This window comes from Podarcis gaigeae, assembly GCF_964106915.1.
Source record: "Podarcis gaigeae genome assembly, chromosome: 16".
Classification (NCBI taxonomy): Eukaryota; Metazoa; Chordata; class Lepidosauria; order Squamata; family Lacertidae; genus Podarcis; species Podarcis gaigeae.
The window spans coordinates 35,013,432-35,040,784 of NC_139693.1; the positions used below are offsets into that span (position 1 = coordinate 35,013,432).

The 27,353-nt window shown below is 43.7% G+C and overlaps 1 protein-coding gene across 2 annotated transcripts in view; it reads left to right on the forward strand.

The window, feature by feature from the left end:
- The window catches only part of STX2 (syntaxin 2), a 33,055-nt gene extending 13,719 nt beyond the window's left edge, over window positions 1-19,336 (forward strand). Inside the window, exons 4-11 of one of the 2 annotated variants that reach the window (XM_083717633.1) lie at window positions 1,463-1,537; window positions 3,208-3,281; window positions 4,315-4,423; window positions 6,068-6,141; window positions 6,340-6,477; window positions 12,364-12,474; window positions 15,790-15,917; window positions 17,096-19,336. In XM_083717633.1, the coding sequence (XP_083573759.1) occupies window positions 1,463-1,537; window positions 3,208-3,281; window positions 4,315-4,423; window positions 6,068-6,141; window positions 6,340-6,477; window positions 12,364-12,474; window positions 15,790-15,873 (665 nt within the window). In that variant the 3' untranslated portion in view covers window positions 15,874-15,917; window positions 17,096-19,336. The remainder of the gene's footprint in view (window positions 1-1,462; window positions 1,538-3,207; window positions 3,282-4,314; window positions 4,424-6,067; window positions 6,142-6,339; window positions 6,478-12,363; window positions 12,475-15,789; window positions 15,918-17,095) is intronic. The other variant, XM_083717634.1, reaches the window with a different exon arrangement.
- Window positions 19,337-27,353: the final 8,017 nt, after the last annotated feature.

The following is a 27,353-nucleotide window of genomic DNA, read 5'->3' on the forward strand; positions in this document are numbered from 1 at the left end:
TCCTGACAGAGCAATCTATACCTTTTCACCCCAAATGCTTGCTTCCGCCACCTCAAATCTTCAGATCAGGCCCTCCCATCCAAGCCTAGAGTCCAGATAAAATGAAAACGCAAGGATTTAAGCTAGGGTAGTTCCATCAGCATTTGTGAGTCTAAGGCTGGTAGTGCATTTTCACTGACACCACCAAGGCTTACTTTCAAGTAAGCATGCCTAGAGGTAAGGTAGATTTTTTTTTTTTTTAAAAAAGAAACTTAGTTATTTGGCTTAACTATGCCATGCCTATTGAGCACGAGTCTTTTAAAAATCCACTTGTTTCCCTAACAGTTGTGATCATGAGCTAATTTTAGCTCTCTATACATCTAAGAGCAGAATGAGCTAAATGCAGCATACACTATTCTCTAGAGAAATACGAAGCAGTGCTTGGTACAGTTGTTTGGCTGGCAGGGGGTGGGACGACAATGATCCGCTAATGGAGGCTCAGATATATAGAGCATTGTTTTATAAGAAATCATTTAAATTTTAAACGGATGTCTGTGGTTATGTAAAGTGTAAATTGATTGCAGCTGTTTCTTGTCTGCTAGCTTGATTTGGAAGATGATATAAAACTGGAATTATTATTTTTCAATCACTAATAAAGTGCAGGTGTCAAAAGATAAGGCAGTCCTTGCCTACAGCCTCAGTGTCTAATAGACATGAATATTTAAAGACTGTAGACCAAATAAACCAATAGAAATAGACACAACACAAAAGGGAAAACGAGTGGTAAGGGTATAATAAAGCAAACCATTTCAGATTTCACTTTTTCAATTTAAATATTTATGCTGGTCTGTGATTGTAATAAAGTAAATTCACTTTTTCAAGTTGCATCTTCTCAGTGGTATTGAAGTCAGCTCTCCCCCAGTCTTTAAGTAAACAAATCACTCCAGCAGTCCTTAGTCCCCTAGTTAGTGGCAGAGTCCAGAGTGTGGTTTCCCCCCATTCTGCTGTTCCAGGGCAACTTGCAGTTGGAGCCAAATTATTTCTGCAGTTGTTTCTGGCTCCTAGGAGAGAGAAGCAGGCTTCCTCCAGCTGCTCTTTCTCTGCCTGTGGTCCTTGCCGTGACATATAGGAAGCAAGGGCCTGCAACCACTTTGCATTGACTCAGTCCAGGATCATTCCAGCCATATAGGACGAGCCTGGAGCAGGGCAGTGTTCTTTCTGGTGCAAGGATCTCTGCAGGGTCTGGGGATCCTTTAGCCAGAAACAGCACACCACTATGTCTGGGTACTGTTTTCTTTCTTTTAATTAATTAAAGTTTTTTCATAATACAAGACGATAAAAGAGACTAGTCTAAATAAGAACAATGCAGAATTTGGGGGCTGTTTTCTGAGGGGCGGGAGCACTTAATAAGCAAAGCTTATTCTTAAGCTGTCGTTTGTCATAAACAGCTCTAAAATATGTTTCAAAATTCCTCCTTTTTAAGAAACAAAGGAAGAACTTGAAGAACTGAACAAAGAGATCAGGAAAACAGCAAATATCGTTCGTGCTAAGTTGAAAAGTAAGTGCTGTTATTGTTACATCTATAGCACACTAAAGGCCTGATTCCTAAAATACTGTGTCACATAGCTGAGGGCAAAGTAACACAAGTCAGGCCATAGTTGTGTAACGGTGTCATTGGTAGGCTTTTATAGCCTTACAGCAGGCGTGCACAGCCTTGCTGCTAGTCAAGCCAAACGCAGCCTACCAGGCAAAAATGGTAGCTCACGAATGGTCTGTTTCACATGTAGCACTAAGCCGTGGCTTGTTTAACAAACCAAGAGTTAGCTACAAGTTATCATACGGATTACCAAGCAAACCATGGTTTGCTTAGGCAAAGCTTTGTTCTCTCCCCACCCCAACCCCCGACTCCTCACGGCCTAAACACTTTTGCAGTGCCCTTAGTACTGGCATTGCCTTCCAGTGCCATCCTTCCTCTTTCCACTGGCCAACTGCTGCCAAGGAGGAAACACGTTACATAACGATGGTGGCTGCTGTCGCTGACAGCCTGGAACTGCAGAAACGAGACTGACAGATCACAGGGTGGTGGGCGAAATTTGACTTCAAGGGGCACAGGCTGCTTGCAGGCCTGCTTCACAGCGAAAGCAAAGAGGTCAGTGTAAAGATCCACAGAGGCATGGTGAGCAGCATATGAGGCAGTTTGTATCAGGCAGGTAGTTCCAGCTTCCATTCTAGTAACAATGTGAGTTTCCCCTAAAGGCTCCCTTCTTCTGTCCCCCAATGCATCGGAAGGCAATTGCTATTCTTTAAACAAATTGCAGTCGTACCTTGGTTCTCGGACGGAATGCGTTCTGGTAGTCCGTTCAACTTCCAAAAATGTTAAAAAACCAAGGTGCAGCTTCTGATTGGCTGCAGGAGCTTCTTGCACTCAAATCGGAAGCTGTGGAAGCTGCGTCAGACGTTTGGCTTCCAAAAAGCGTTTGCAAACCGAAACAATCACTTCCAGGTTTGCAGCGTTCGGGAGCCAAAATGTTCGAGTCACAAGGCGTTCGAGAACCAAGGTACAACTGTATATTAAAAAGTAGAAATGACCATCAGCTGTAGAGTCACCTTCTAGATTCTTCATAATATAATGATTATTATGAAAATTGCAACAGCAAGCATAGCAGCTGGCTCTTTCCAGCTAGCCACTTGTTTCCAAGCTGGCCCTCCAGCCTCTGTTGTTTCAAACTAACAAATGGTGCCTGCAACAGAAATTTGCAGCGCCGGGTCCTCCTGTTCAGAGTTCCAGCTAGTCAGCCAGCTGTGTTGTCTTCTAGGGTTTTGCATTTTTCTCCTCCTTGTCAATTTTCCTATGCCCAACAGACAGCATTCTGTACACACTGAGCATCCTCTGTCCTCATTGAATAGCTTTTGTTGTGTCCACCCCACCCCAGCCCAGCCTTTTAAAGTTATTTAAGAAAAAATGATTGATACTTAAAATTTGATGGCCCCCTCCTGGCCTGCTGCTATCTCCCTTTTTCTTGTGCATTGATAGTGCTGTTTTGGCTAAATAGGGTTAGGCTCTTAGATGATCCATTTGCTATTTATAGGATTTAATTCTTGACTTGAGTTTTGTTTCTGTAGGAAATGTAATTTTTTAATGCAATTTCCATTTTATGGTAAGGAGAGATGGGAAGTAACTGTGTGTGGCATCTTAAGTTCTACGAATTGCTTTTGTCTGTTTTGCAGCCATAGAACAAAATTTAGCTCGACATGATAATGTTAATCGAACTTCAGCTGATGTCAGAATACGAAAATCACAGGTATGGTATGGCTGGTAGGTGCCCTGAAGAGAATTTTAAAGAGAGAGAGAGAGAGAGAGAGAGAGAGAGAGAGAGAGAGATGTGTGTTAGGAAATGGTAGCTCTTTTCTGCTTGAGTTTATGGTTTGTTTTCTCATTATTTTGTGTGTGTTCAATAATTCAGTTTGAAAGTTAAGTCCCCCGCAAGCACTAAAATGGGAAACAAAGGGGATGATTCACAGAACTAGATGCCTGGATGTGAGCTGTGCTGCATCTGGGTGAGCAGCAAGGCAGTCATTAGACAGCTCCCCACTGCCTTGAAGCTGCCAGCATGACCCCGTACAGCTGTTTCCCTTTAGAGCTGCAAGGTCTGCACTGGTCCAATGTCAGTTCTTTGCTATCCTCCCAAAGGGGGTTGGCCTGCTTTTGGAACGAGTAGTGCATTCTGCATAATTGTAAGTAAGTAAGTAAGTAGATAAAGAAATTTTTATTTATACCCCGCCCTCCCTGGCCAAAACCGGGCTCAGGGCAGCTAACATCAAATATCAAATACATTAAAACACAATCAAACAATTGATTAAAGTACAGCTTAAAAATTCGAATCAGGATAAAATGAAATAACTGCCCACGAATTACAACCATGGGGGTCAGGAACCTCAAATATTCCTCGGGGCCAGCTATCTATGTTGGTCTCACATGAGCCGATAAAATGGCCAAAGAGATAACTTACAGGATCCCATAGAGGGGGGTCAAACTGGGCCCAGACTGAAGCCCAGAGGGAACAGCTCCATCTTCAAATTTGGCTTCAAAATTGCAAAGGCTACAGTAGCTATGCTCCAGACTGCTAGTTTCATCGTCACCCAGTCTCCCCAGGGAAGCTTGGGAACTGTAGTTCTGTGAAAGGGCCAGTGGGATCGCAAACAACTCTCAGCATCCTCCTAAAGTCCCCTTTGGGGATGGGGTGGGCTCATAGGCATATGGAAGAGCAATATGCTTTACATATAAAAACAAGTCCTAAAAGTAACTTTGCAAATGTTATTTATATCTAATCCCAGCATACAGTGTTGGCCCGGAAGTTTGTGGAGGTCATGACAACATATAATACAACCCAGACATGCTTTCGGGAACGTACCAAGGATCAGATACGGCGGCAGCTAGAAATAAGTAAGGGATTCCCTTTATTACTTAGTACTGCTGAAAGCTTTTTTGTGCTGTCAGGATTATGCAAGCAGTTAAGAAAACAGCCTTCTATAATAGCTGATCTCCTAAACAAAAGAAGTGGTTTTTAATTTTGTATATGTCATAAACTGCTTACATATTTTTTTATGAATAGTGAAATACAAATATATTTATAAATAAAATGCATATATACAAAAGATGCTATACAAACGAGAACTTTGCAATAAAATTTGCAGAATGGGGCAGCAGGGTTGTTAACAGCACTGCTTCCTTGATCCATACATCATTGTGGTGATAGCCCTGAATAATCTGAATGCTTGTTGTTCTGTTAACTAGGGCTGATCCCACCCCTTCCCCAGTGCCAGGCAATCTGACATGTAAGATGCTTGCAGTTAGGAAAACGTACTACCAGGATGGCGAACTTGCAGCTCTCCATAAGTTGTTGGAATGCAACTTCCAGGATCATTTCACCATTGGCCATTCTGGCTAGGGATTATCTGATTCAGGAGTCCAGCAGCATTTGGAGGACTGCGTGATTCCCATCCCTGACGTTTCCCCATCGCTGCTCTCTGTAGCGTGAGAACTGAACATGATTAGCAATTTAGATCCGTTTTTTCCAGCCATGGTTTGGCTCTCAGGGTGGCTTACAATTAAAATCCGCCCCAACATACAATAATAGTTGTGGATAGGATAGTGTGCATCAGTCTCCTCGGCACCTTGGCAATTGGCGACCAGTTTCTAGGTTCTTCCCTCTGGAGGATGAGGCAGATGAAGTTGTACATGGCCCTTGGGAGGCAGTAATACATTTGTTTCTAGTCCTCCTTAGTTGCTCTTGAGAATGTAGGAGGGTCTGCTGATGAAACGCATTTAAACCACAGATGGGGAGCCTGTAGCCCTCCAATGGTTGTTGGACCTCCCATCAGCCCCAGCTTGCATGACCAATGGTCGGTGGTGGTCGTGGTGGATTTGCAGTTCAACAACATCTCGAAGGGCCACAGGTTTCCCAGACCTTTTTAAAAGATTACTGAATAATCAGGGGCAGAGGAAGGGGGTGCGGTGGGTGCGGTCTGCCCGGGTGTCACCACTGAGGGGGGTGACAAAATGCGGGGCGGCTCTCACCACAGGGCCTGCGGCGCGCCCGAGCCACACATCTCTCCTGGGAGAGACGCTGTGACTTGGGCACGAACAGGCTCTGCACTGCCCAAATGGTCCACCTGCTGCCTCCCTCCCCAGCTGTAGGGCGGCTGAGTGGGAGGAGGCAGACTCCAGAGGCCCTGAGGTGCGCCCCGCCCCTATAGGCGGCTTGCCCCACCCCTGCGCATGCCACCCCAGGCGCCCGAGCGGTTTCCTCCGCCGCTGTGAATAATATAAGTGCTCTGAGCAGTTGAAGGAAGTAATATATTTTATATAAATATGCAGCAATAATAATTGTTAGTAGAAGTGTAGCAGAAGCTGTCCACTTAAATACTAAGCATACGCCTGTTGCACTTCTGATGAAGTAGCTTAAGAGGAGTCATCTCTCCACACTGTCAATTTCCTCTTGGTGAGAGGCTGACGTTTCCTTTCAGCTTCTGAGCAAGTAGCTATTTTGCAGCATGTAACAAATGGACGTCTATAATTTCTTACTAGCTGGAAAAAACACTTCTGATGAAGAGCTGGAAGAAATGCTGGAAAGTGGCAATCTTTCTATCTTCACTTCTGACGTATGTATTTCACGCCTACTTTGCTTCCCTTGTATGTATAACATTTCTGGAGTGCTTAAAATGAAAACAAGGCAGTGTGCTTGTAGAATTAAGAAGGTCTGCTCACAGGCTTACAACCTAAATGTCTGTCTGTCTGTGTGTGTACTATTTCTCCAATAAATGGAAAAATTCCAATGCATATTTTCTTCTTCCCCAAAGATTATTTTAGACACCAAAATTACTAGAGAAGCTCTTGATGAAATCGAGTCACGTCACAAAGATATTATAAAACTGGAATCCAGTATACATGAGCTGCACGAAATGTTTATGGACATGGCAATGCTTGTTGAGGTTCAGGTATGTGACCAAACTGTAACTTAATTCATTGCAGTGCAGTATTTTATTAAAACGTTTGAGGTCTTCTACTTGGAGCAACAGTCAATTAATTGCATTGGACACATGTGACCCCCCCCCCAAAGAAAGCACTTAGGGTGTGTCCCATAGGGTGTGTGATAAAGCAGCCACAAAAATGGGAGATGTCATCACTAGCAGGCAAACCCCCCCGACTGTTTTGTGAGCTGCTTTCCCTTTCATTTGAGGAAAGTAAGAAAAAAAGGGGGTGGAAATAAAAAAATATGTACAAGGGTATTTTCAAAATGTAATACATTTCTCAACTGTGCTTTGGCTGTATGACATATTTAAGGAGGTTTGATGCAGATTTTGTGGGTAGCAGCCAATCGGATACTCAGATCCACTTTAGTTCCTTGTTCAGTTCTTTTCCTTGAGATTATATAAACAGTTGCATTCAGGTAGCTTAGTTTTTTAATTATTACTAAGCGTAATAACTGCTTTCTTATGATTGACCAGGCTTATAGCAAATAAATAATGACTCAAGTCTTCAAGTAATGTGATGCTTTGGGTGGGCTCTGTGGTTTTTCAAGTTAATTAGACTCCTATTGGGGGGTTTTAGCAGTGCAGAAGTGAAACGCTGAATGAGCTTTTTAACACTTTGCTGTTTATTGCTGCTGATAATGTCTGCTGACGGACAGAACCGCACAGGTAACACTCCTGCAATATTCCCATTTTTCCCCATGTGCCATTTCCCGAGTTAGTTCATCAAACATGATATCATATTATATGTATATATACTGGCATTCTAACTGGAATTGCTTTAAAGGAAGTTCATGCATGGATATCTCATGCCTCCAACCTAGCCCTGAACCAGCAAGGACAGTCTCCGAGTGTTTGGATAAAACTGAAAATCTAAACGTTCTCTCCCTTACAAATTAGCTCTCTTGTTCAGACTATGTTCACTATAGCTTGCAACAGGAGAGTTTCCCAGCATACTGCTGCATAGTTCTGGTCTGTCTGTTCCCCCCACCATCTTAACAGCACCTGCATTCTGTTACCTTATCTCCTGGTGCATAGAGAGAAGCCTAAAAAGTAGACATGGGACAGGAAAACCACACTACCGCCAGCGCCTTCCATTGACGTGAAGGGCAGCATGGCCTCTTTCTGCCTGTTACGCTGGCAGGCCGGAGACTTCATTAATCTTAATTAATTTCTTGATTTTTTTATTTATACCCTGCCCTCCCCGGCCAGGGCTGGGCTTAGGGCGGCTAACACCAAATATAAATTACAATAAAACGTAACAGAAAACAACAACAACAAACAAACAGTTAATTAAATGCGGCTTGATTTATGGGCCTCATTTTTGTAGTAGCCCATAAATCAAGACCATAAAGGGCGGAAACATCAGATATTCACCTGAACCAGCTGTCCATGCTGGTCCTACATGGGCCAGCAAAAACGCCAAGGCAAAATTTATATACCAAATCCCATATAAGGGGTCAGAGTGAGTCTAAGCCCGAAGGCCAGCAGAATAGCTCCGTCTTGCAGGTCCTGTGGAAAGATGCCAAATCCCGCAGGGCCCTGGTCTCTTGTGACAGAGCGTTCCACCAAGTTGAGGCCAGTGCTGAAAAGGCCCTGGCCCTAGTTGAAACCGATTTAACCTCCTTGAGGCTCGGGACCTCCAAAGTGTTGTTATTTATGGACCTTAAGGTTCTCTGCGGGGTATACCAGGAGAGGCGGTCCCGTAAGTACGAGGGTCCTAGGCAGATTTGTGCAGGACATCATCTAAGCTGAGGTGCTGGTTTTTTTTGTTTTTTTTTTTAATATAATATTTATTGGAAATTTTCCAAATAGTAAGAAAAACAAAGAACAAACAAAAGAAAAAAACAACACAAAAAATATCCAAAAAAGAAGACAACAAACATACATAATATTTAAAAAAGGAAAAACCTTATCTTCTTTTACCTTATTTCTCAGACTTCCTCCCCCCTCCCCTTCTTGCATTCCAATTTATATTATCTGCTCAACAAGTTCTTATCATATTTCTCAACCTTAACTTAATAATTTCTTTATTACTGCTATTTATTTTCCATTTCTTCTTTCTTCCATTTCTCAATTAATATTAAAAACCTTATTTCTAATTAATTTAATAAACCCCATTTTCACTTAATCTTAAACCTTTCTCCTAAAATCGACCCAAATTTCCCTTCCACAATTTCCCCACATTCCATAAAAATCACAAAAGTTAAAAAAAGAAAAAAAGAAAACTTAACAAACTATATTTTAACACCCTTTGGATTCCCAAGTCCCACCCTCCCTTTCCCGGTTTGATCCCCAAACCAGTGTCCATCAGTCCATCAGTTCTCAGCCTGGATCCCAAACTTCCGAGGCTCTTAAAGCTCTTTCCATTTCACTCTGCCGGATTTTTTGACCATCCTTTGTGTTCAACACCAAATCTCGAGGAGGATCTGTCCCAATAACGACCATTCTTCTTCCATACAGGCCTCTGAATTTAAAAGTGGAGCTCAAATTTTGTTCCTTAATTTTTTTTAGTTTTGTATGTCCCAAAATCTCCAACTTCCATCTTGATCTCACTTAAACTAACAGGCCTCTGATCTGCCTTGATCTTCCACAACATTATGGCTTCACCTTCATTTTCCACCAAACTTTCCGCCAAATCCTCATAAATCTCTTTTTCCACTTTCTCATATGTGTTAAGTTTCTTTTGCCCAACTGCATCCACTTCTATTTCAACTTCAAGGACTTTTGGTTCCACAACAAAGACTTGTGTCGAGTCTCTTACTGTTCCAGCAAGGTTGTTTACTTCTTCATTCAATGTTGTCACTCTCAAAGTCAAAATATTCTCCTGGTCCTGAATCTCTCCCTGTAATTCCTGGAGCTCTCCCAGGAGATAAAATGTCCTATTGAGCTCAGTCAGTATTTTTCCACTTATAGCCATTTCTTGCAGTATTCCAAAACTCCCCTCTAGGGGGATTTTATTTACTTTGTATCTTTTCAGTTCCAATCCAAAAGTCCAATATAACTTACCGTATTTTTCGTCCTATAGGACGCACCGGCCCATAGGACGCACCTCGTTTTTTGGGGTGGGGAATGAATAAAAAAAAATTATTTCCCCCCTCCAGCCGCGGCTGCCGCCCCAAGCCTTGCACATGCCTGCCCGAAGCACGGGGCACCCTCCGGAGGGCTCCGTGTGCTTCGGGCGGCAGGCTGCCGCCCCAAGCCTCGCGCGCCCGGCGGGAGCTCCTGCCGGGCGCGCGAGGCTTGCAAACACTCGCCCGAAGCACGGGGAGCCCTCCGGAGGGCTCCCTGTGCTTCGGGCAACAGGCTGCCGCCCCAAGCCTTGCGCGCCTGGCAGGAGCTCCTGCCGGGCGTGCAAGGCTTGCAGACACTTGCCCGAAGCACGGGGAGCCCTCCGGAGGGCTCCCTGTGCTTCGGGCAACAGGCTGCCGCCCCAAGCCTTGCGCGCCTGGCGGGAGCTCCTGCCGGGCGCGCAGGGTTGCAGACACTCGCCCAAAGCACGGGGCACCCTCCGGAGGGCTCCGCGTGCTTCGGGCAACAGATGCCACCCCAAGCCTCGCGCGCCTGGCGGGAGCTCCTGCCGGGCGCGCAAGGCTTGCAGACACTCGCCCGAAGCACGGGGCACCCTCCGGAGGGCTCCGCGTGCTTCGGGCAACAGGCTGCCGCCCCAAGCCTCGTGCGCCTGGCGGGAGCTCCTGCCGGGCGTGCAAGGCTTGCAGACACTCGCCCCAAGCACGGGGAGCCCTCCGGAGGGCTCCCTGTGCTTCGGGCAACAGGCTGCCGCCCCAAGCCTTGCGCGCTCGGCGGGAGCTCCTGCCGGGCGCGCAAGGCTTGCGGACAGCTTCCTGAAGCCTGGAGAGCGAGAGGGGTCGGTGCGCACCGATGCCTCTTGCTCTCCAGGCTTCAGCGAAAGCCTGCATTCGCCCCATAGGACGCACACACATTTCCCCTTCATTTTTGGAGGGGAAAAAGTGCGTCCTATGGGGCGAAAAATACGGTAATTTTCTTTATTCTTGTCAATTTGTATCCAAATTACAGAAAGTCTGATCAGCAGAAGTCACCAGAAACAACGTTTCCTTTTATTCCCCAGCTTTGACAGCTAGTTTGACAGCTGTCAAAGTTTGTATCATTTAAGCAGGCTCTCTCACAGATCACTCCCGGGTCCGGGGGGGGGGGTTGCACTTTAACTTTCCAAACCGACTCTTCTCCTCCAGCAAAATTAATTGTAATGTCCAATCATGAAATTAATAAGTTTTCTCCACAAGGGACAAAGATATTTCTCTCAACTTTAGTTCTCAAGTCCTTGCTTTAGATTGTCTGCAAGGCGGGGGGGGGGGGGACTTCCTTTTTACCCTCCCCCGATCGTTCCAAATTCAAAGACAAAAAATTTCTTTTAGAGTTCAATTTCCGTACTACTCACAGGTTGTTGCTTTTAATCCGAATGTTCAAAGGAAAAAGTCAGCGCTCTTCGTCCATGGCATGCGGCTTCACTCAGCAGGGGAAGCAGACGACTCTCAGCACCGCGCCACTCCCCGTTCCCCGTTCCGTAGCCTTTAAAAAGGCTCCTTCACGGGTCGGGGGGGTGCTAATGGTGCCCACCGAGTCACCACGTCCACAGGCATCCATGCCTGTGGTTTTTAAGGGTCCCCGCGTCGCCGGCGCGGCAGAACCCGATCCCTACTGAGCCGATTCCCTCTGGAGCTCGGAGGGAATCCGCCATTAGGCGATGGCGCTAACCCGGATGTTCATCTAAGCTGAGGTGCTGTGTAGTGTGTGTCTCTGGGATGCACGTGGGGAGCATGTGAAAATATGTCTTCATAATAATTGGGGCATGCTTACCTTTTTTCTTCCTCATAGAAGCATAGTGACTCTTATGTGCAAACACTGTACAGCCCAGATCTGCGGCAGTGACCGAGTGTCAAATCTTGTTGACCCGTGAACACACAACACAGCGAATCTCTGATCTAGTGCTGGGTGCTAAACATCTGGTGTCAGTAGGAAGTGTAATCTGGCTCACCTGAGGAATATCAGGTGTGAATGCAAGAAAAGGGAGGACATTCATCCCACTGTGCCTTACAGTACTGAGCTTGGCCCAGCGTGCTTGTGTTTGGCTGGTTCACTGTAAGAGAGACTGTTGCACAGAAAAGGCAGGTTGCAGATCAGGGCCGCTCTTGCATCCTTGGAGGGAAGGCAGTCAAGGACAGGTGAGGCAGAAAAACTTGAGCCTCATTTTGCAATGCTGGGGTGGCATTGAAAAGAGTTGCTGTATAGCAAGGTAGAGGGCTTTAATTGCATAGCTTCTCTGGGAGCCCCTTCCTCAGGGGACATATTGCCTTGGAGAGCAGTCTGTTGTCCCTGAAAGAGGGAGAAATAAATTTAATTTGTAGGAAATAAACTGGTTCCTTACTCTTTAGGGAGTTACTGGTTTGAAGCTTATTAACTGTGACACATGACAATTTTTTTTAAAAAGTTATGATTGCAGCACAGGAAGCTGTGTGGGTAAGGGGTGTGTTCGGGTGGATGGAGAGTGTAAGATATAAAATTCCCATGTTAGAATGCCAGTCCTAAGGAAGCATATCTCATTTTTGTAGTTATGCTTTCAATTATCAGTATTTTTTTCCTTGCCTGCTTTTACTGATGTGATTTCCATATGTCTTAAGTTAAGCATCAAATGTACTACTAATAAGAACCTGCCCTTTTTCTTTAAAATGTAAATTTCATCACATAATCCATGTTGTACAATCATTTAAGTATGTTTCTTCTCATTCTGAGCCATTAAAAAAATTCTGGAAATTTTCAACAGTGGTGAAATAAAGCTCTGTTTCTGCTGTATGTTCTTGTTTTCGCTTTAAGGGTGACATGGTCAACAGCATAGAGAAAAATGTGATGAATGCAGTCGATTATGTAGAACATGCAAAAGAAGAGACGAAAAAGGCAGTTAAATACCAAAGCAAGGCTCGCAGGGTAAGTTTTCCTGTTGGTGAGCAAGTCTTGCTTTTATTGCACGCGTAGCTAGCTAGCTAGATGTCTTTTTTATTTTGGCATGACATGCAAAATCAAGATTGCTACAAAGCCACCTTTTCTGGAGCAATCCCAAATAAATGATCAAGTTTAAGTTGGGGAAAGCACTTTTTCGTGTGTGTCACTATTATTATTATTAGTAGTAGTAGTAGTAGCAGCATTGCTTCCTCACTGATGGAAGGAGTTGGAGAGAGGGGCTGTTTCTCTCTTTTCTTCTCCAAACATTTGTGTTTATTTGTTCTATAAACTTAAGATTTCGTCCTATAAACTTAAGGGTTAGAGTCCTACTCAGAGTGGAGCCATTGAACATGACTAACTTGGATCTATTGATTTAAATGAGTAAAAGTTAGTTGGATAGAGCCCCTAATAAAGTTACAGTGTCAGAAATTGGCTTTGTACACCACAGTCCTGTGCATGGTTACTCAGAAGTAAATCCTGCTGTTTTCCAGTGAGGCCTTCTCAACAGTAGTTAAGCGGATTGCAGCTTATATTTTGTGTTAATCAGACTGATGTTACTGAAGAATACGCATGCTTGCATGGCCGCAAGGTTTCCTATTATATTACCGCTAAAATTCTTACGAATGCCTAATAATGTTGGCATCTTATTTATATTAATCTGTGTTGTCAACCGCTCTTTGATATTCCGGAGGTATATAAACTTAATAAGCAAAATAAAAATAATAAAAATATAGTGCTTCAAAGTGTTAAAAAGGCCTTGCATACATGCATGCATGCGCATGCACACACTGAAATGTTGGGAGTGTGGCACAGCAACACACCCACCTTCTCCTCTTAAACATACTTACACATGCTAAATATTTGACATGCTACACGGCTGGGGACTAATGCTATATACACGGTCGCTTGCTTGCTTGATTAATGCACAGTCGCATAACAACGTTCACATGTGAACAGGCCATTGCTGATCAGATACCACAGATGCTACAAACACGATGCATTTCAGAAAGAGTCAGCTACTAGTCATCAAGAGATGCAGAATCCACATTATGTTTGTGCATGTGTGAATGGGCCTTTAGGGAATTTGCTGGGCTACTGAAGTTTATTTGTCATGATTGCAGTGGACTTGCCAGAGTGTTTGGGTTATGTTTTTTTTAAAAAAAGATGCAGTGGAAACGTTGCTAATTTAATTGCATGTATTGTTACACGTTTTTTCCCAGCTTCCTTTTTCCACAAAGCCCTTCATTAGGACTAGCCTGCACTTTCCCTCATTGATGGGAACTGAAATTCCACAGGGTGGCATATGTGGGTCAGAAAGTTAAGCTGACTTAATACAGTCAGAATGGGTTTATTTTAAACACACTTTTTCATTCTTTCTTTTTGACCCCAAAATGGCTTTATTGTTTTTGGGGCTAACATATGAACTGGTGGGATGTTAGTAAGCTATTTTAAACTTATTTTTAACGGTTTTTGGCTATTCTTGTTTTGTCCTGTGGCTCTCTAGTGTGGGCAGAAAATCAGTTGTAACCCCCTCACCCTGGTAAGGGCAGCTGGTACTACTGGCATGATGATGATTTATTTATTCCCCAGCCACTCTGGGCGGCTTCCAACAAAAGATTAAAAATACATTAAAACATCAGTCATTAAAAACTTCCCTAAACAGGGCTGCCTTCAGATGTCTTCTAAATGTCAGATAGTTGTTTATTTCTTTGACATCTGATGGGAGGGTGTTCCACAGGGTGGGTGCCACTACCGAGAAGGCCCTCTGCTTGGTTCCCTGTAGCTTTGCTTCTTGCAGTTAGGGAGCCGCCAGAAGGCCCTCGGCGCTGGACTTCAATGTCCTGGCTGAACGATGGGGGTAGAGACCCTCCTTCATGATGTCACTGAGTATATTCCAAAGAAAAGAGAAAAGGATTCATTGGGGTGAAATGGTGTGGGGATATGCCATGATAACCTTCCCCATCTCCCTCTCGCAGCATTGCATTTATTTTCTATTAAAATTGCAAGGGGCTTCAAAGTTCATAAGTGATTTATGGTCTGGGGAAAACTCAGTGTTTCTGTATCCCACCTTGATGTGCTTAGTGTGGAATACATGGAGCCATTTTGTTTTGCTGTCAAAATTTGTGAGAGGTTAATCTGAAATGGTGATGTGCCCAAGACCACCTATGAATTTCAGGGCTATGTGAACTCGACTCTCCTTAGTCCTAGTCAAGTATCCTGTCCTCTGTGTCAAGTGTGGGGAGAAGTGTCTCCTTCAGTTCTTGATTTACAAGGGGGCATGAGAGAAGGAGGTCAGCTGTCTGAATTTTTGATGTCCCCCAGCTGCTGTTTTTAGAACATGGGTGGTGGTGGTATAGTTTGTCTCTAACTCTCCCACACACCCCCTTGGCCTCCCTTGTTTCTGCACTGGATTGCTGTTCAATGGTTGGTTATTTACAATAGATTGGCAAGGCTTCCTGACACCCCATTGTTAGCAGTAGCAACCATAAAACTTTTTTACTTTCTCAATTAGACTTGGCATTTCTGATCTGTAGTAAATCAAATGTAAATTTGTAATTGGATACACAGTTCATAAGAACATAGGAAGCTGCCTTATTCCAGGTCAGACCATTAGGCAGTGGTTCTCCAAGGTTTTAGAGAAGGGTCACTTTCAGCCCTGCCTGAAGATACCAGAGTTGAACGTTGGACCCTCTGCATGCAAAGCAGTTGCTCTGTGATTGAATTTACAGCCCTTCCCAATGTATGGCTTTTGAGGTTCTGTGGGTAATTGACTCTCCCTCCTGTGCCAGGATTTTGCATCTGGCTCTACCATGACCACTATATTGCACTTGACTACTGCAGGGGTGGAAAACCCTTTTGGTTCTGCAGGACTGATCCCAGCCTTGTGAGCCAAATTGGGCCAGGCTTGTTTTCCCTTGCCCAGTGAACAGTCAGAAGAGCGCTTTGGGGCTCCTGATTATGTACTGGCAATCACGTCTGTACCTGCCCCACATCTGATGTCACACCTGATGTCGAGTGTGGGGCTTGCAGGCGTGGTTTGGTGAAAAGCTGGCTCATGGGCTAAATTTAAACCCACGTTGGGCCATATTTGACCCATAAGTTGGAGGTTTCTCCCCCTGCTCTAGGGCACGGCCTTGGAGGTTCCATTAAAAAAAAAAACCAAAGCAGATCCAGAAAGCCTGCATTACACCATACTGACTTTTTCAGGCTGGGTGGTAGAATGGTACTTGACATTTCTGAAACAAAGCTTTTAACACCATTTTGCAAAATTGAAACAATTGCCTTACTTTCCTTTGGCAGAAAAAGTGGATAATTCTCATTATAGTGCTGGTGGTGCTTGCTGTACTTGCTTTAATAATTGGCTTGTCGGTCGGGATTAAGTGATGCTTCGATAACCTCAGCATGCAGCCTCGCTCTGCTGTTGTGCAGTAAGTACTAATCAACTAACTTGCCGTGCATGCTAACCTTTGTTCATCGGTGATAAGTGCGGTGATTTAACACACCCGCCAAGCTTGTGGGTTACACTCAACAGCTACATCAACCCTTAAATGTGTTTGAGAGCAGAAGTCATGCGCATAGTGAGAACTGAGACACCTAGTGGCTAGCTGCTGAATATATTTCCATCCAACGCTTCCAACAGAATTTGGATGGAGTGATACCCGCTGGGACTAGATCTGTTTTGTGTTGGTGTAGAAACACACAAGCTTGGGGGCTTACACAGATTTCATCAACATATAGAGAAAGTGATGAACTGGAGAGAGAATTTGGATCTCTGCTGCAAATTGCCAGCTGGGCCTCTCTTGGTCTGCATGTATTGTATATTTGATAATGTGGATGAAGCTGCTATTTTCCTTTTGTAAGGTTCCTTGCTAGGCAGTAGTTGAGAATTATGTGGCATGTCGTGTCTCAAAACCCATTTCCTCCGCAGGAAGCTGCCTTATACCAGATCAGGCTGCTCAGTACTATCTACTTTAACACTTCCAGGGTCTCGGGTCTTTTCAGGCAGCTGATAACTGATCCTTGTAACTTGAAAAGTCAGAGATTGAACCTAGCATCTTGTGAGTGCAAAACATAATCTATGCCCATTCCCCATGAAGGCTTCCGTACAGCCTTTAACATTTTAGCCCTTGGTTCTCACAACAACAAAGCAAAGGCTGAGTTGTATATACTGCTGCATATTTGATCCATGTGAATATGTGCTTTGTCCCTTTTTCTTCTGTTGCCCCACCCCAGCCCCACATCCCAGTTACTTCTGTTGCTCTATTAAGTACCTGAGACTCTGGTGTTACCACACAAAAGAAGAAACCACAAAAAATGATGCACTGTTCCATTCTGTTAAACATGGTTCTGTGTAACTCCAAATGTTTGTTGCTCCTACACCAACATCACAGTGTTCTAGTTTCTGGTTATTTTATTACATATTTGAATTCAGAAAGTCCCTTGACTTTAGTTTTTACTATATGTGATTACCACTGAAATTGCTTGCTGTCAGTTAATTATGCTTAAGTTTGGGGGTGTGTATTGTAAATTCTTACATCTTTGCATTTATTAAATAATAATAATCTGGGGGGGGGGTAAGCTAATCACAGTTTTCCTCTCTTTGCAGAAATTGGTGTTCATAATAATTTGTGTAGCCGTAATCCTTCTAATCCTTGGAATTGTCCTAGCAGCAACTTTCTCATAACGAACAGCACATTCCAAGAGTTTGGGATCTTCTGAATCACACATGCAGGGAAACCAACGTGGCCTAGTTCTTCTAAAGATGCCTTTTCTTGCCATAATGAAAGTTTCTTTTGCAGGATTGGCCATTTACTAGCTATTTAAGTAGTCAATAGCACTTAACGTTTTACTCCTGCAAATCGGAACCAAATTGTAACCACGGTTGTTTTTTCTTCTTCCAAACAAGAAAAAGCTGGAAAACCTATCATATGGACATGTAACCTTAAAAGCTGCTAAATCTTTTCTGCACTAACAAATTTGAAGATTAATTCCAACTTTAGGTACATCAGTGTTACCAGTGTAGAATTAGGGCATTAGTTTGTGTGTTTTTTGTTTTGTTCTTTTGCCAGAAGCATTCAGCTTTTGAAATTTGGCTTCGTTTTCCCCACTATTAATTCATCTTCTTAGCATAACAATCTTGTTTAAAATTAAAGCAGCCACGTTCTCTAAATAACTGTTTGACTTCAATCCTAAACACATTTACTTTGGAGGTGGGTCACACTGAAGCAACTGGATTTACTCTGAAGTAAATGTGATTGAGATTGAGATGCGAAGTGGCTTTCTCTTGTCTCCAGTTTTAATGTTGAAAAACAGTCTTAAACTATAGGTCTTAAGATTTGTGTGTGATATTTTTAAAAAAGCAAGCAATTTTTTATATTCATTTTTATTAGCGTCAAGGCAAACAAGTAGAAGTTGAAGTGCCTCTTTAACAGTGACCTCATCAACTCTTTGTTTTTAAAACTTAAACTCTATTATGAATAACTTTTAATCTGTGCTATAAAAGTGTTTCTTTTTAAAGAAGATCCACTCCACTGTGAAGTTTGCTAAGTGCTCTCTCTGTATGTTCTTTCAGAGTTTTGTTATAAAATGCTTAAAGGACGCAAGATTTCTTGAAATGAATGAGAGGTGCAGTCCATGCAAGGGAGCCTTCCATTCACTTCAATGGAGGGAAGGGAAGCTTTGCATGCTTCTTCAGACACCTCCGCTGAGGTGAATGGGGAAGCCTTCCTGGGTGGCACTACTCCAAACATGCACCAGGGCCCATTGGGCAAAGGATCTTTGGGTCCCAAGTTCTCTCCTCTTGTGCAAGTCCTGTTAATTTTAGTAAGACCTGCACCTGAGGCTGATTTAGTGGGCTGTGTTCAGAAAGCCTAGTAAGCAAATGGGCTGCAATAAAACAAAGTGATGATGGAGCAAAGATACAAGTGTCTTGAAGCTTGACTTAATTTTGAAATCCTTCCAATCTTTGGTATGTGCAAAGGAACTCGAATGCGCACAGATCAGATCTGCGTTAACAATATTGGGTGTAATGCAGTGAGCCACTTCTTTGCCAAGGAGCAAAAATCAAGGTATTGCTTCTTTACCAATTCTCTTTGGTCCTTGAAGAGTGGGTGGTTGATCAAGAGAAACTGGCATGTTTATACTTTAATAATAATAATAATAATAATAATCTTAAATAAAACACTGATTTTGTTGGGGAATTGGCTTCTCAGTTTCCGAAACATGAATGAAGTGTTTGTGACGGCAAAAGCTTCGATCCAAAGAAAGTTGGTTGCACTGAAATCCTACTGAAATGAATGGGACCTAACACACATAACTTCCCCTGGATTTGGGGCCAAAGTGTCCATCTGTTAGCAACTTTTAAGCATTTCTGAAGTAACCCAAACGTTTGAATTTTGTTGGTTATTTTTTGTATCGTGTTTATTACTGTGGAAAATATTTGTAAGTGTATTTTGATTTGCTACTGTTTAAATATAGTAATGTCGATATTTATGCTGAAAGTGAAATAAACTATAATGGGTGCCTTTTTAAAAAACCAAACCAAACCAGAATGTGGCCTTGAAATGCTTATTTCTCTGTGTTGTGTGTATAATAGATATGTATATATGTAAACATAAACTGCAGGTATATTTTGCCTTGCAATGACCTTTTTTTTTCATGTAACCTCTCATTTATTTTACTTTTTATGTATTTAAAAGATACTGTTAAACAATTGTGACGCCTGCAGTGACCTAAAAAGGTGTCTGTAATAGTGGCTATTTCTGATGTGTATAAATACTACAAATGTTCTGTGGAAAGTGTTCACCCTGAAAATATGGAGACTAGTAAATATAACATTCCAAATAAGTTTATTGATGCTTTAAAAACACCAACATAGGATCTCTTTTTAAATATAAGATTTTTCTAAATATTTGAGTTGGGGGTCTGGAGTGAAGACATTGTGTAGCATTTCCAGGAGAATTATTGACACATAACCTTAATTGTTGTTCGTTCATTCATTCATTTCTTTAAAATGATTGCTGAACATCTTTTGCTATTTAATGCAAACATGTGTAGGAATAAGTTACTCACTACACGTTGTAGGAATAATTAATTATTTCTGTTAAAGTGTTTTAAAGTTCCATTCCCTATGTAGCCATACCTTTTCTCTTGAAATTCCAAGACATGCACGTCTTGCAGAGATTAATTTTGGGGAGGGCGGGGGGCAGGCAGGCAGAATGATACCTTCTAATAAATGCATTGAAACAAAATATTTGTTTCTTAACTTTGGAACAAACCATTGGCCACTAGGGGACAGCGAGGTTGGCATTGAAGACATGCATCATAATGTACCTAGAATAATAGAATTGTAGAGTTGGGAGGGACCTCAAGTCATCTAGTTCCTGCAATGCAGGCATCACAGCTAAAACATCCATGACAGATGGCCATACAACCTCTGCTTAGAAACCTCACACTGTTAAGGAACATTCACTAGGCTTTAAAAACAACAGCCCATCATCCAGCTCTTACGACATTGGAGAATTGCCGTTACTGCTCTGACACTACAGTCTTTGCCGTGCTTGTTTCTCCCTTTCCTGAGTTTCTCCTTCCATCAGCACAGTTGTAACCTTCAAGAGCTGTTAGTTGAACGGCTTCTATAGTCAGCTGTGAATAAAGCTACTGGTTGGTTAAGAAAGCTGAATGTTTTCTGTAGGCTAGTGAGAGTTGGGGCAGAGTCTGTGCAACTGCTCTTGAAGAGGTGGACCGGACTAAACCAGTCCTCCTTTGTAGTTGGAACAGCAATGGTTGCAGTTGCTCCTTTAAACAACACAATTATTACCAATGAATTGTAAAAATTCCAAGAAGTGTGGAAGGGAATGCCTCGCTGGATGTGTGCATGCCCTTCTGATGATATTTTCCATTTCCATTTATTGCATTTAGCAAGTAAGGGAGAGAGAAAAGCAGGAAGTGTGGCTTTTAACAAAAATGGGAAAATAGAATTAACTTTTTGAATTCCCCCACCCACCCACAGCCTCTCTGTAATGTCCTTTTGATATGTCCCCGTGCCTCATATACCTTGCTAAATATAGCCATGGTACAGACACAGGCCAGCGGGTCACTCTCTGCACCTGTGAAGTAACATAAGCCTCGGTTTATGCAACCATCGGTTGCGATCCCTATTTTGGTGAACGATACAAAGCACCGACAGCTTCACACGGCCGACGCAGGAAAAGGAGGGCAGATAAATCCTAGAAACTGATCAAGGAAGCAGATTGTTCAGGCGTGCAGGCATTTAGTGGACTCATAACTCATCTTTGTCAATTGCTTTAGGGGGTTGGAAATGGAAACGGTAAGTTGCATGGTTTTGATGTTTGAAAAGAATTGTATACAGCACCCTGCTTTGCTCAGAGCAAACTTCTAATAGGAAGAGGCTGGAATAAACCACAAAGTTACCGATCAAAGCAGGGTAGAAAATGGGTATGCATTTTTTACTTGGAGGTGGAAAACAGTAAAAGCATCTGGGCTTTGATTTGGTGTAAAAGAAGACGAAAGAAAGAAAACGTTTCTCAACTATACCATGCTGCTGACGACTTAAATCGGAGTGCACTGTTTGGGTTAGATAACGAAAGTGATGACTCCAATGCTCTGTCCTGCTGGTACTGCACCTTAAATTCTTCACGGACTTCCCCCCTTAGTAAAATGTAATTAAATGAAATATTTTCAGTTCATCTTTAAGGCTTTATACGTCAAAACCAGCACTTTGAATTGGGTCCAGCAGCCAGTGCAACTGGGCCAGGATTGGTGTTATAGGCTCAAACCGTCTTGCCCCAACCTGGCCACTGAATTCTGCACCAGCTGAAATTTCCAAACCATCTTCAGAGGCAGCCGTGCGTACAACACATTGCAGTACCTGGCTGCCGCCTCCTCTGAGCTCAAGGCCATGACAGACATATGCATTCCAGTCCACATCCATTTAAGGACACACAGACAAACCAGATCCCAGCATATTGTCTCTTTTCCATCTCCTTGGTAACCACACATCTAGATAATACACTTTACTAAGCATCCTTGTAAAGTTAAGGGAGGGAAGCATAAACTGTGTTCTTGGACTACAACTCCCATAAACCCTGACCATTGCCCATGCTGGCTGTGGTCCAGCAACACGTCCCATCCCTGACTCCAAACAATGGTGGATTTGTAATTTGCTGATTTCACCTCTGTTACAAGATCCACCAATTTGGAACTGCAAAATCTGGAGAGAAAATTGGAAAATTTCAGGAGTATTTCTCTACCTGCTGATTGGGTGAAGGTCAAAGTGCAAGCCTTCCTCAGCTTCTTGCTACATTGCTGACAATAGTTTCTTGGAGATATACAGTGTGGAGCTCCGGCTTGAAAGTTCAGATTTGAATCTAGCTCATGAAACAGGTAATTCAGGAACCACCTTTGAGATGTTCTTCAAGTGGAAGATTTTCTTTCCCCCCTCTTAAGGTACCCATTATGAGTGCAGGCATACACAAACACATATAGGTAAAGGTAAAGGTACCCTTGCCCGTAAGGGCCAGTCTTGACAGACTCTGGGGTTGTGCGCCCATCTCACTCAAGAGGCCAGGGGCCAGCGCTGTCCGGAGACACTTCCGGGTCACGTGGCCAGCGTGACATCGCTGCTCTGGCGAGCTAGAGCTGCACACGGAAACGCCGTTTACCTTCCCGCCAGTAAGCGGTCCCTATTTATCTACTTGCACCCGGGGGTGCTTTCGAACTGCTAGGTTGGCAGGCGCTGGGACCGAGCAACGGGAGCGCACCCCGCCGCGGGGATTCGAACCACCGACCTTTCGATCGGCAAGCCCTAGGCGCTGAGGCTTTAACCCACAGCGCCACCCGCGTCCCCACATATATCAGTGAGTAAATCCAAGCATATGGCAACTTGTTCTCTCTTTTGCTCTACCGTTCACTTGACATGTTAATGCTTAATAGGAACCTCTCCTGTTAAATATTCATTGGCCAAACTATCAGTGAGTAAAGCATCACAGTTTGATTTAATTTTCCTGACACCGTTCATTCACAGCAAAATGAACTGTTTGGAGAGAATGAAAATTGCATTTCCTGAAGGCGTTGCAGTTGAATTACTTATTTTGAGGTCAGCACCACAGCCTGTTCATAAGGGCCAGTTAATATTCCAGCCCCCAAGTGGTGTAGCCATGGACATTTCAAAGGGAAACCTGTTTTGTAGTTTCAAAAATTCAGGCTTATAGTGGAGAGCACCAGATGTGAGCGAACCCGGCATATTTATCTTCTGCTTTTTCATGTTTTTGGTGAGCGTTTGTGAAAGGAAGGCATACCGTTTGTTATACACCACTGATTAAAAGTAAGAGGTGAAGGTCAGGAAGAAATCACAGGTTTAATCTAGGTGAAGGAAGATGATATGGGTGCTGTGAGTCATCAGACTCAACATGAAGTCAGTCATGTCACTAGACCTTCTATGATATAAATAAGATAAAATAAATTGTAGTGAATTAGCCTGAGACATGTGGCACTGAAGGTAGGGGGGCTTTAACCCTTTGTCCCATCATGGTTCTGATCCAGAACACGGTCCCAGTGCTGTTTGCCCCAGGAGGAAGCTCTACTCCCTGGAATTAGATTGTGAAGGGGCAAAGAGTTAAATGCCCCCCCCCCGTCCATCACAACAATCCCTATCTGCTTCATCTCACTTTCTCCAGCAGCTGCTGCTTATTAAAACCAAATCACGGATGGGTTAGTGACATGATTGATGCCATGAGCAGTATGATGTAGAAATAAACATAGCTTTGGGGAACGTGCCTTCCATCTTTCCAGAATGGAAGCAAAGGCAGCTTATTGACTGGAATCCAATGGCACAGCCCTCTGAAATCCCTAGAGCCATTTCTTCGCAACTAGTTTTTGTGGCTGTTTTTGTAAGTCAAAGGGGTAGGTGTGAGAGATATCTCACACGAGAGAGATTTCGAGAGATTTCTTAGTCAAAATGAATATCTCACAAGCAAGAGCCTCTGTCATGTATTTTGGACGGAAGCAAGGACAGCTTCCATGTATTGTTAGGACTCCAACTCCCATCAGTCCCAGTCAACCTGGTCAATGATCAGGAAAGATGGGAGTTGTATTTCAACAACTTGTGCGGTTGCTACACTGGTGACCCCTAGTGTAGATAATACTGAGCTATATGAACCTATGGTTAGACTGGGAACAAGATGGATTCCAATGTGCTCGCCCGCTTGCCTGGTGAACACACACATACACACACACTACTTAAAAATCTCTCCTCTCTCCTTTTAAGAAGTGGTTGCCTGCAAAATGCACAAGCTTAGTCATCTACATAGATTGCCATGGTCCTGGGCTGTGGAGCAAAGAAACAGAGAAAACAACTTGAAGAAAACCTCCTTTGGTGAGAGAAAGCAGTTCAGCTAGAATCCCTCTTTTTGATCCCATCCTTGAAACAAAGGGCAGAAGGCTGTCCCTTGATAGCCCTTCAATAGGTAAAGGTAAAGGGACCCCTGACCGTTAGGTCCAGTCATGACTGACTCTGGGGTTGCGGCGCTCATCTCACTTTACGGGCCGAGGGAGCTGGTGTTTGTCTGCAGACAGCTTCCGGGTCATGTGGCTAGCAGGACTAAGCCGCTTCTGGCGAACCAGAGCAGCGCACAGAAACACCGTTTACCTTCCCACCTATTTATCTACTTGCACTTTGACGTGCTTTCGAACTGCTAGGTGGGCAGGAGCAGGGACCGAGCAACGGGAGCTCACCCCGTCGCGGGGATTCGAACCGCCGTCCTTCTGATTGGCAAGTCCTAGGCTCTGTGGTTTAACCTACAGCACCCCCCATGTCCCTAGCCCTTCAATAGAGGACTATAAATAAGGGCACATGCGCCCCCTGCCTCCCCAAAGAACAAAGATGTGTGAATGGGGCAGATATGTGAAAAGAACCACGTGATGTTTGCCACCAACATCAGATCCCATTAGACTCAAGCTCTGATGCTGAAAATTATAATTTTTGACACCTAATACAGAGAAAGGAAGTCTTGGTGGCTCTCATACTTATTTACGACCTGAGAGGACACACCCTGCTGGACTATGCAGAACTTGATAAACTAACAGGGAAGATCCGAAACCGTCAGGACCAGAAGTTCACTGAGGACTGGAGTAAATTTGTGGGCTATTTGAAAAGTATATGCAGTGATGAAACAACATTTGTGGGCTTACAAGAAGCTCTGTGAAGATAGGAAGTCAGGAATATTGTAAAAAAGGGAAAGGAGGGAGGAGAGGTAATTAGTATAAGGCAATATAAAATTAGGAAATGCGTAAGAAATAACCAATACGGAGGATTATCAGAAGAGCTGAGGGAAGTCCATAATGAATGTAATTTGTGAGAAAATATGTGTTGTGTTTTTTATAATTTTGTGTTGTAAAACTAATAAAAATATATTTTTTTAAAAAAGAGAGGACACACCCTGAGCGGGTCTGCAAGAAGACGTTCTCTGTCAGTCCCTCAGTTTCATGCCATAATAGGCCTTGAGAATCGGGCACATTAAATGCCTTTGCTTGCCCAGCTGATCATTTTAGCCGCGTCAGATTTTCTTTCTGAGATTTTGACTAGGACTTCTTTGACCCTCACTTGAGAAATAGTTTTCCCTAACTCCTTCTCTCTCTCTCTCTCTCTCTTTAAAAAATGATAGGATGAGCCTTCCGGCTGCATGGAACAGAACTCAACAGCAGAGGGCGGCTGCTATCTGTGAAGGGGCGTCTCCCTGAGGGGTTTTTGGAGAGGTGCTGAGCTGTAGCCTTATTTGTTTTGACTGGTGGGTGAGGACAGCAGAAGGAGCAACGGCCCCCCTGTTCCATATAAAGCAGCCTTAGCAGCAGATACAAGGTTTTCTGCCCTTCAAATTCTGAGCAAAGCTTAAAGACTTTCAGTCAGAAAAGTGACAATCCTCTCTGGTGCAGCCCACGCCAGACATTTTGCTCCCTGAGGTACAGCACCAAGCCAAGGTGCACACTAGAATATTCAAGGCTACTCAGGTGTTGTTGTTTTTTTTTTTTTGGCACCTGAAGCAGAGAAGCCCATACATGCCTCTTCCCCCATCCTGGTGAAAGAAGTGAGGACAGGTGACCCCACCTAGGCCCAAAATCATCCCCCCCCAAACCAGGCCTCAAAACTGTCCAAAATTCCTTTCTCCTAAAAAATCCACAGCTAAAAGTTTTTCTCTGCTTTTCTCACAAGATGCTGTGGCAAAGGCAAAATGTTATTTTTTTATCAGTACGAGAGAGCTTCAAAAAGCTAATGAATAGGCTCTGTCAGAGCAAACTGACTTTTATCTCATTGTAGTTGCAACATCTTGGACATGCTGAACCACAAGGCTCCTCGACCCCCTTGGCTTCCCACCCCCTTTCCTGGGAAGAGTCCAAAAGAGTCCCAAGACAGGAGTTTTCTGTTCATGCTCAGGAAACACATGGGGCAGGACTCCTGAAGAGGAGGAGAAAGGGGAGGGAACTGGAAGGGGAATATATGCTCTGTGCAAATGACTGTGAACTCGTGCTTGTTTTGTGAATCTATCACACTTGTTCCTTCTACCAGTTCATGGATGGTAGAAATAAAGCTTCTTCTCTGAAACTATTCCTTGAGTGTCTGTTTGACTCCCACTCCCTCTCCCGGGTGCAATACTTTTTCCCACCCGAGGGCAAAGCCTCATAAGGCTACACTAGGAGTAAAAACTCAACAAAAGTGTGTTAAAGAGCTTAACAGCTTCATGGCACCCAAAATCAGTCTCCTGAGGTGTTTGACTCAGTTTACCTCATAACAGCCCTGCTGTTGTGCATTTTTTAATAATATCTTCTTCTGGTAAGGATAGTCATGTGTCCTACTTAACAGAGGACAGTCCTCTATTTTAAGTGATCCTCTGTTAAAGAGCTTTCCGGTTTGAGTCTGGCTTAAAGATGAGGAGCCCTAAGAAACGAGAGCAGCAGGGGCCTTGAAGGTGCCATCAATAGGGAGCACCTGTCACCCAAGTCACCTGCCCACAGACTCCCCCCCCCCATATTTAGAAGTAAAGGTAAAGGGACCCCTGACCATTAGGTCCAGTCATGGCCGACTCTGGGGTTGCGATACTCATCTTGCTTTATTGGCCGAGTAGAGCTTCCGGGTTATGTGGCCAGCATGACTAAGCCGCTTCTGGCGAACCAGAGCAGTGCACGGAAACGCCATTTACCTTCCCGCCAGAGCGGTACCTATTTATCTACTTGCACTTTGACGTGTTTTCGAACTGCTAGGTTGGCAGGAGCTGGGACAGAGCAACAGGAGCTCACCCCGTCGTGGAGATTCGAACCGCCGACCTTCTGATCGGCAAGTCCTAGACTCTGTGGTTTAACTCACAGCACCACCCGTGTCCCATGTTTAGAGGTATTTCATTTCTATTTAAATTACAGTGGTCCTTGGTTCTTAAACACCTTGGTTTTCAAATGGCGAAAACCCGGAAGTAAGTGTTCTGGTTTTCAAACATTTTTTGGAAGCCAAACGTCCAATGTCGCTGTCTGCTATTGTTTCCGGGGCGCCTGCACCAATCAGAAGCTGTGATTTGGTTTTCAAACATTTCGGAAGTCAAATGGACTTCCAGAATGGCGTAAATTTGGTGCTTTTGTTTTTGCTGTTTATTTTGCATTTTTGTTTTTGAGGCTTTTTTGGTTAATTTGTTTTTGTGAGTGTGTGGAATCCAGTTCAGCTACTGATTGGTTGACTGTGTGAATGTGGAAATAGATAAAAGCCACCCCCATCCGAACAATAACTATTATCAGTGCAGGTAATAAAAAAAAATAATTTTTAATTTTTATCATCGAGAATAACAACAACAACAACAACAACA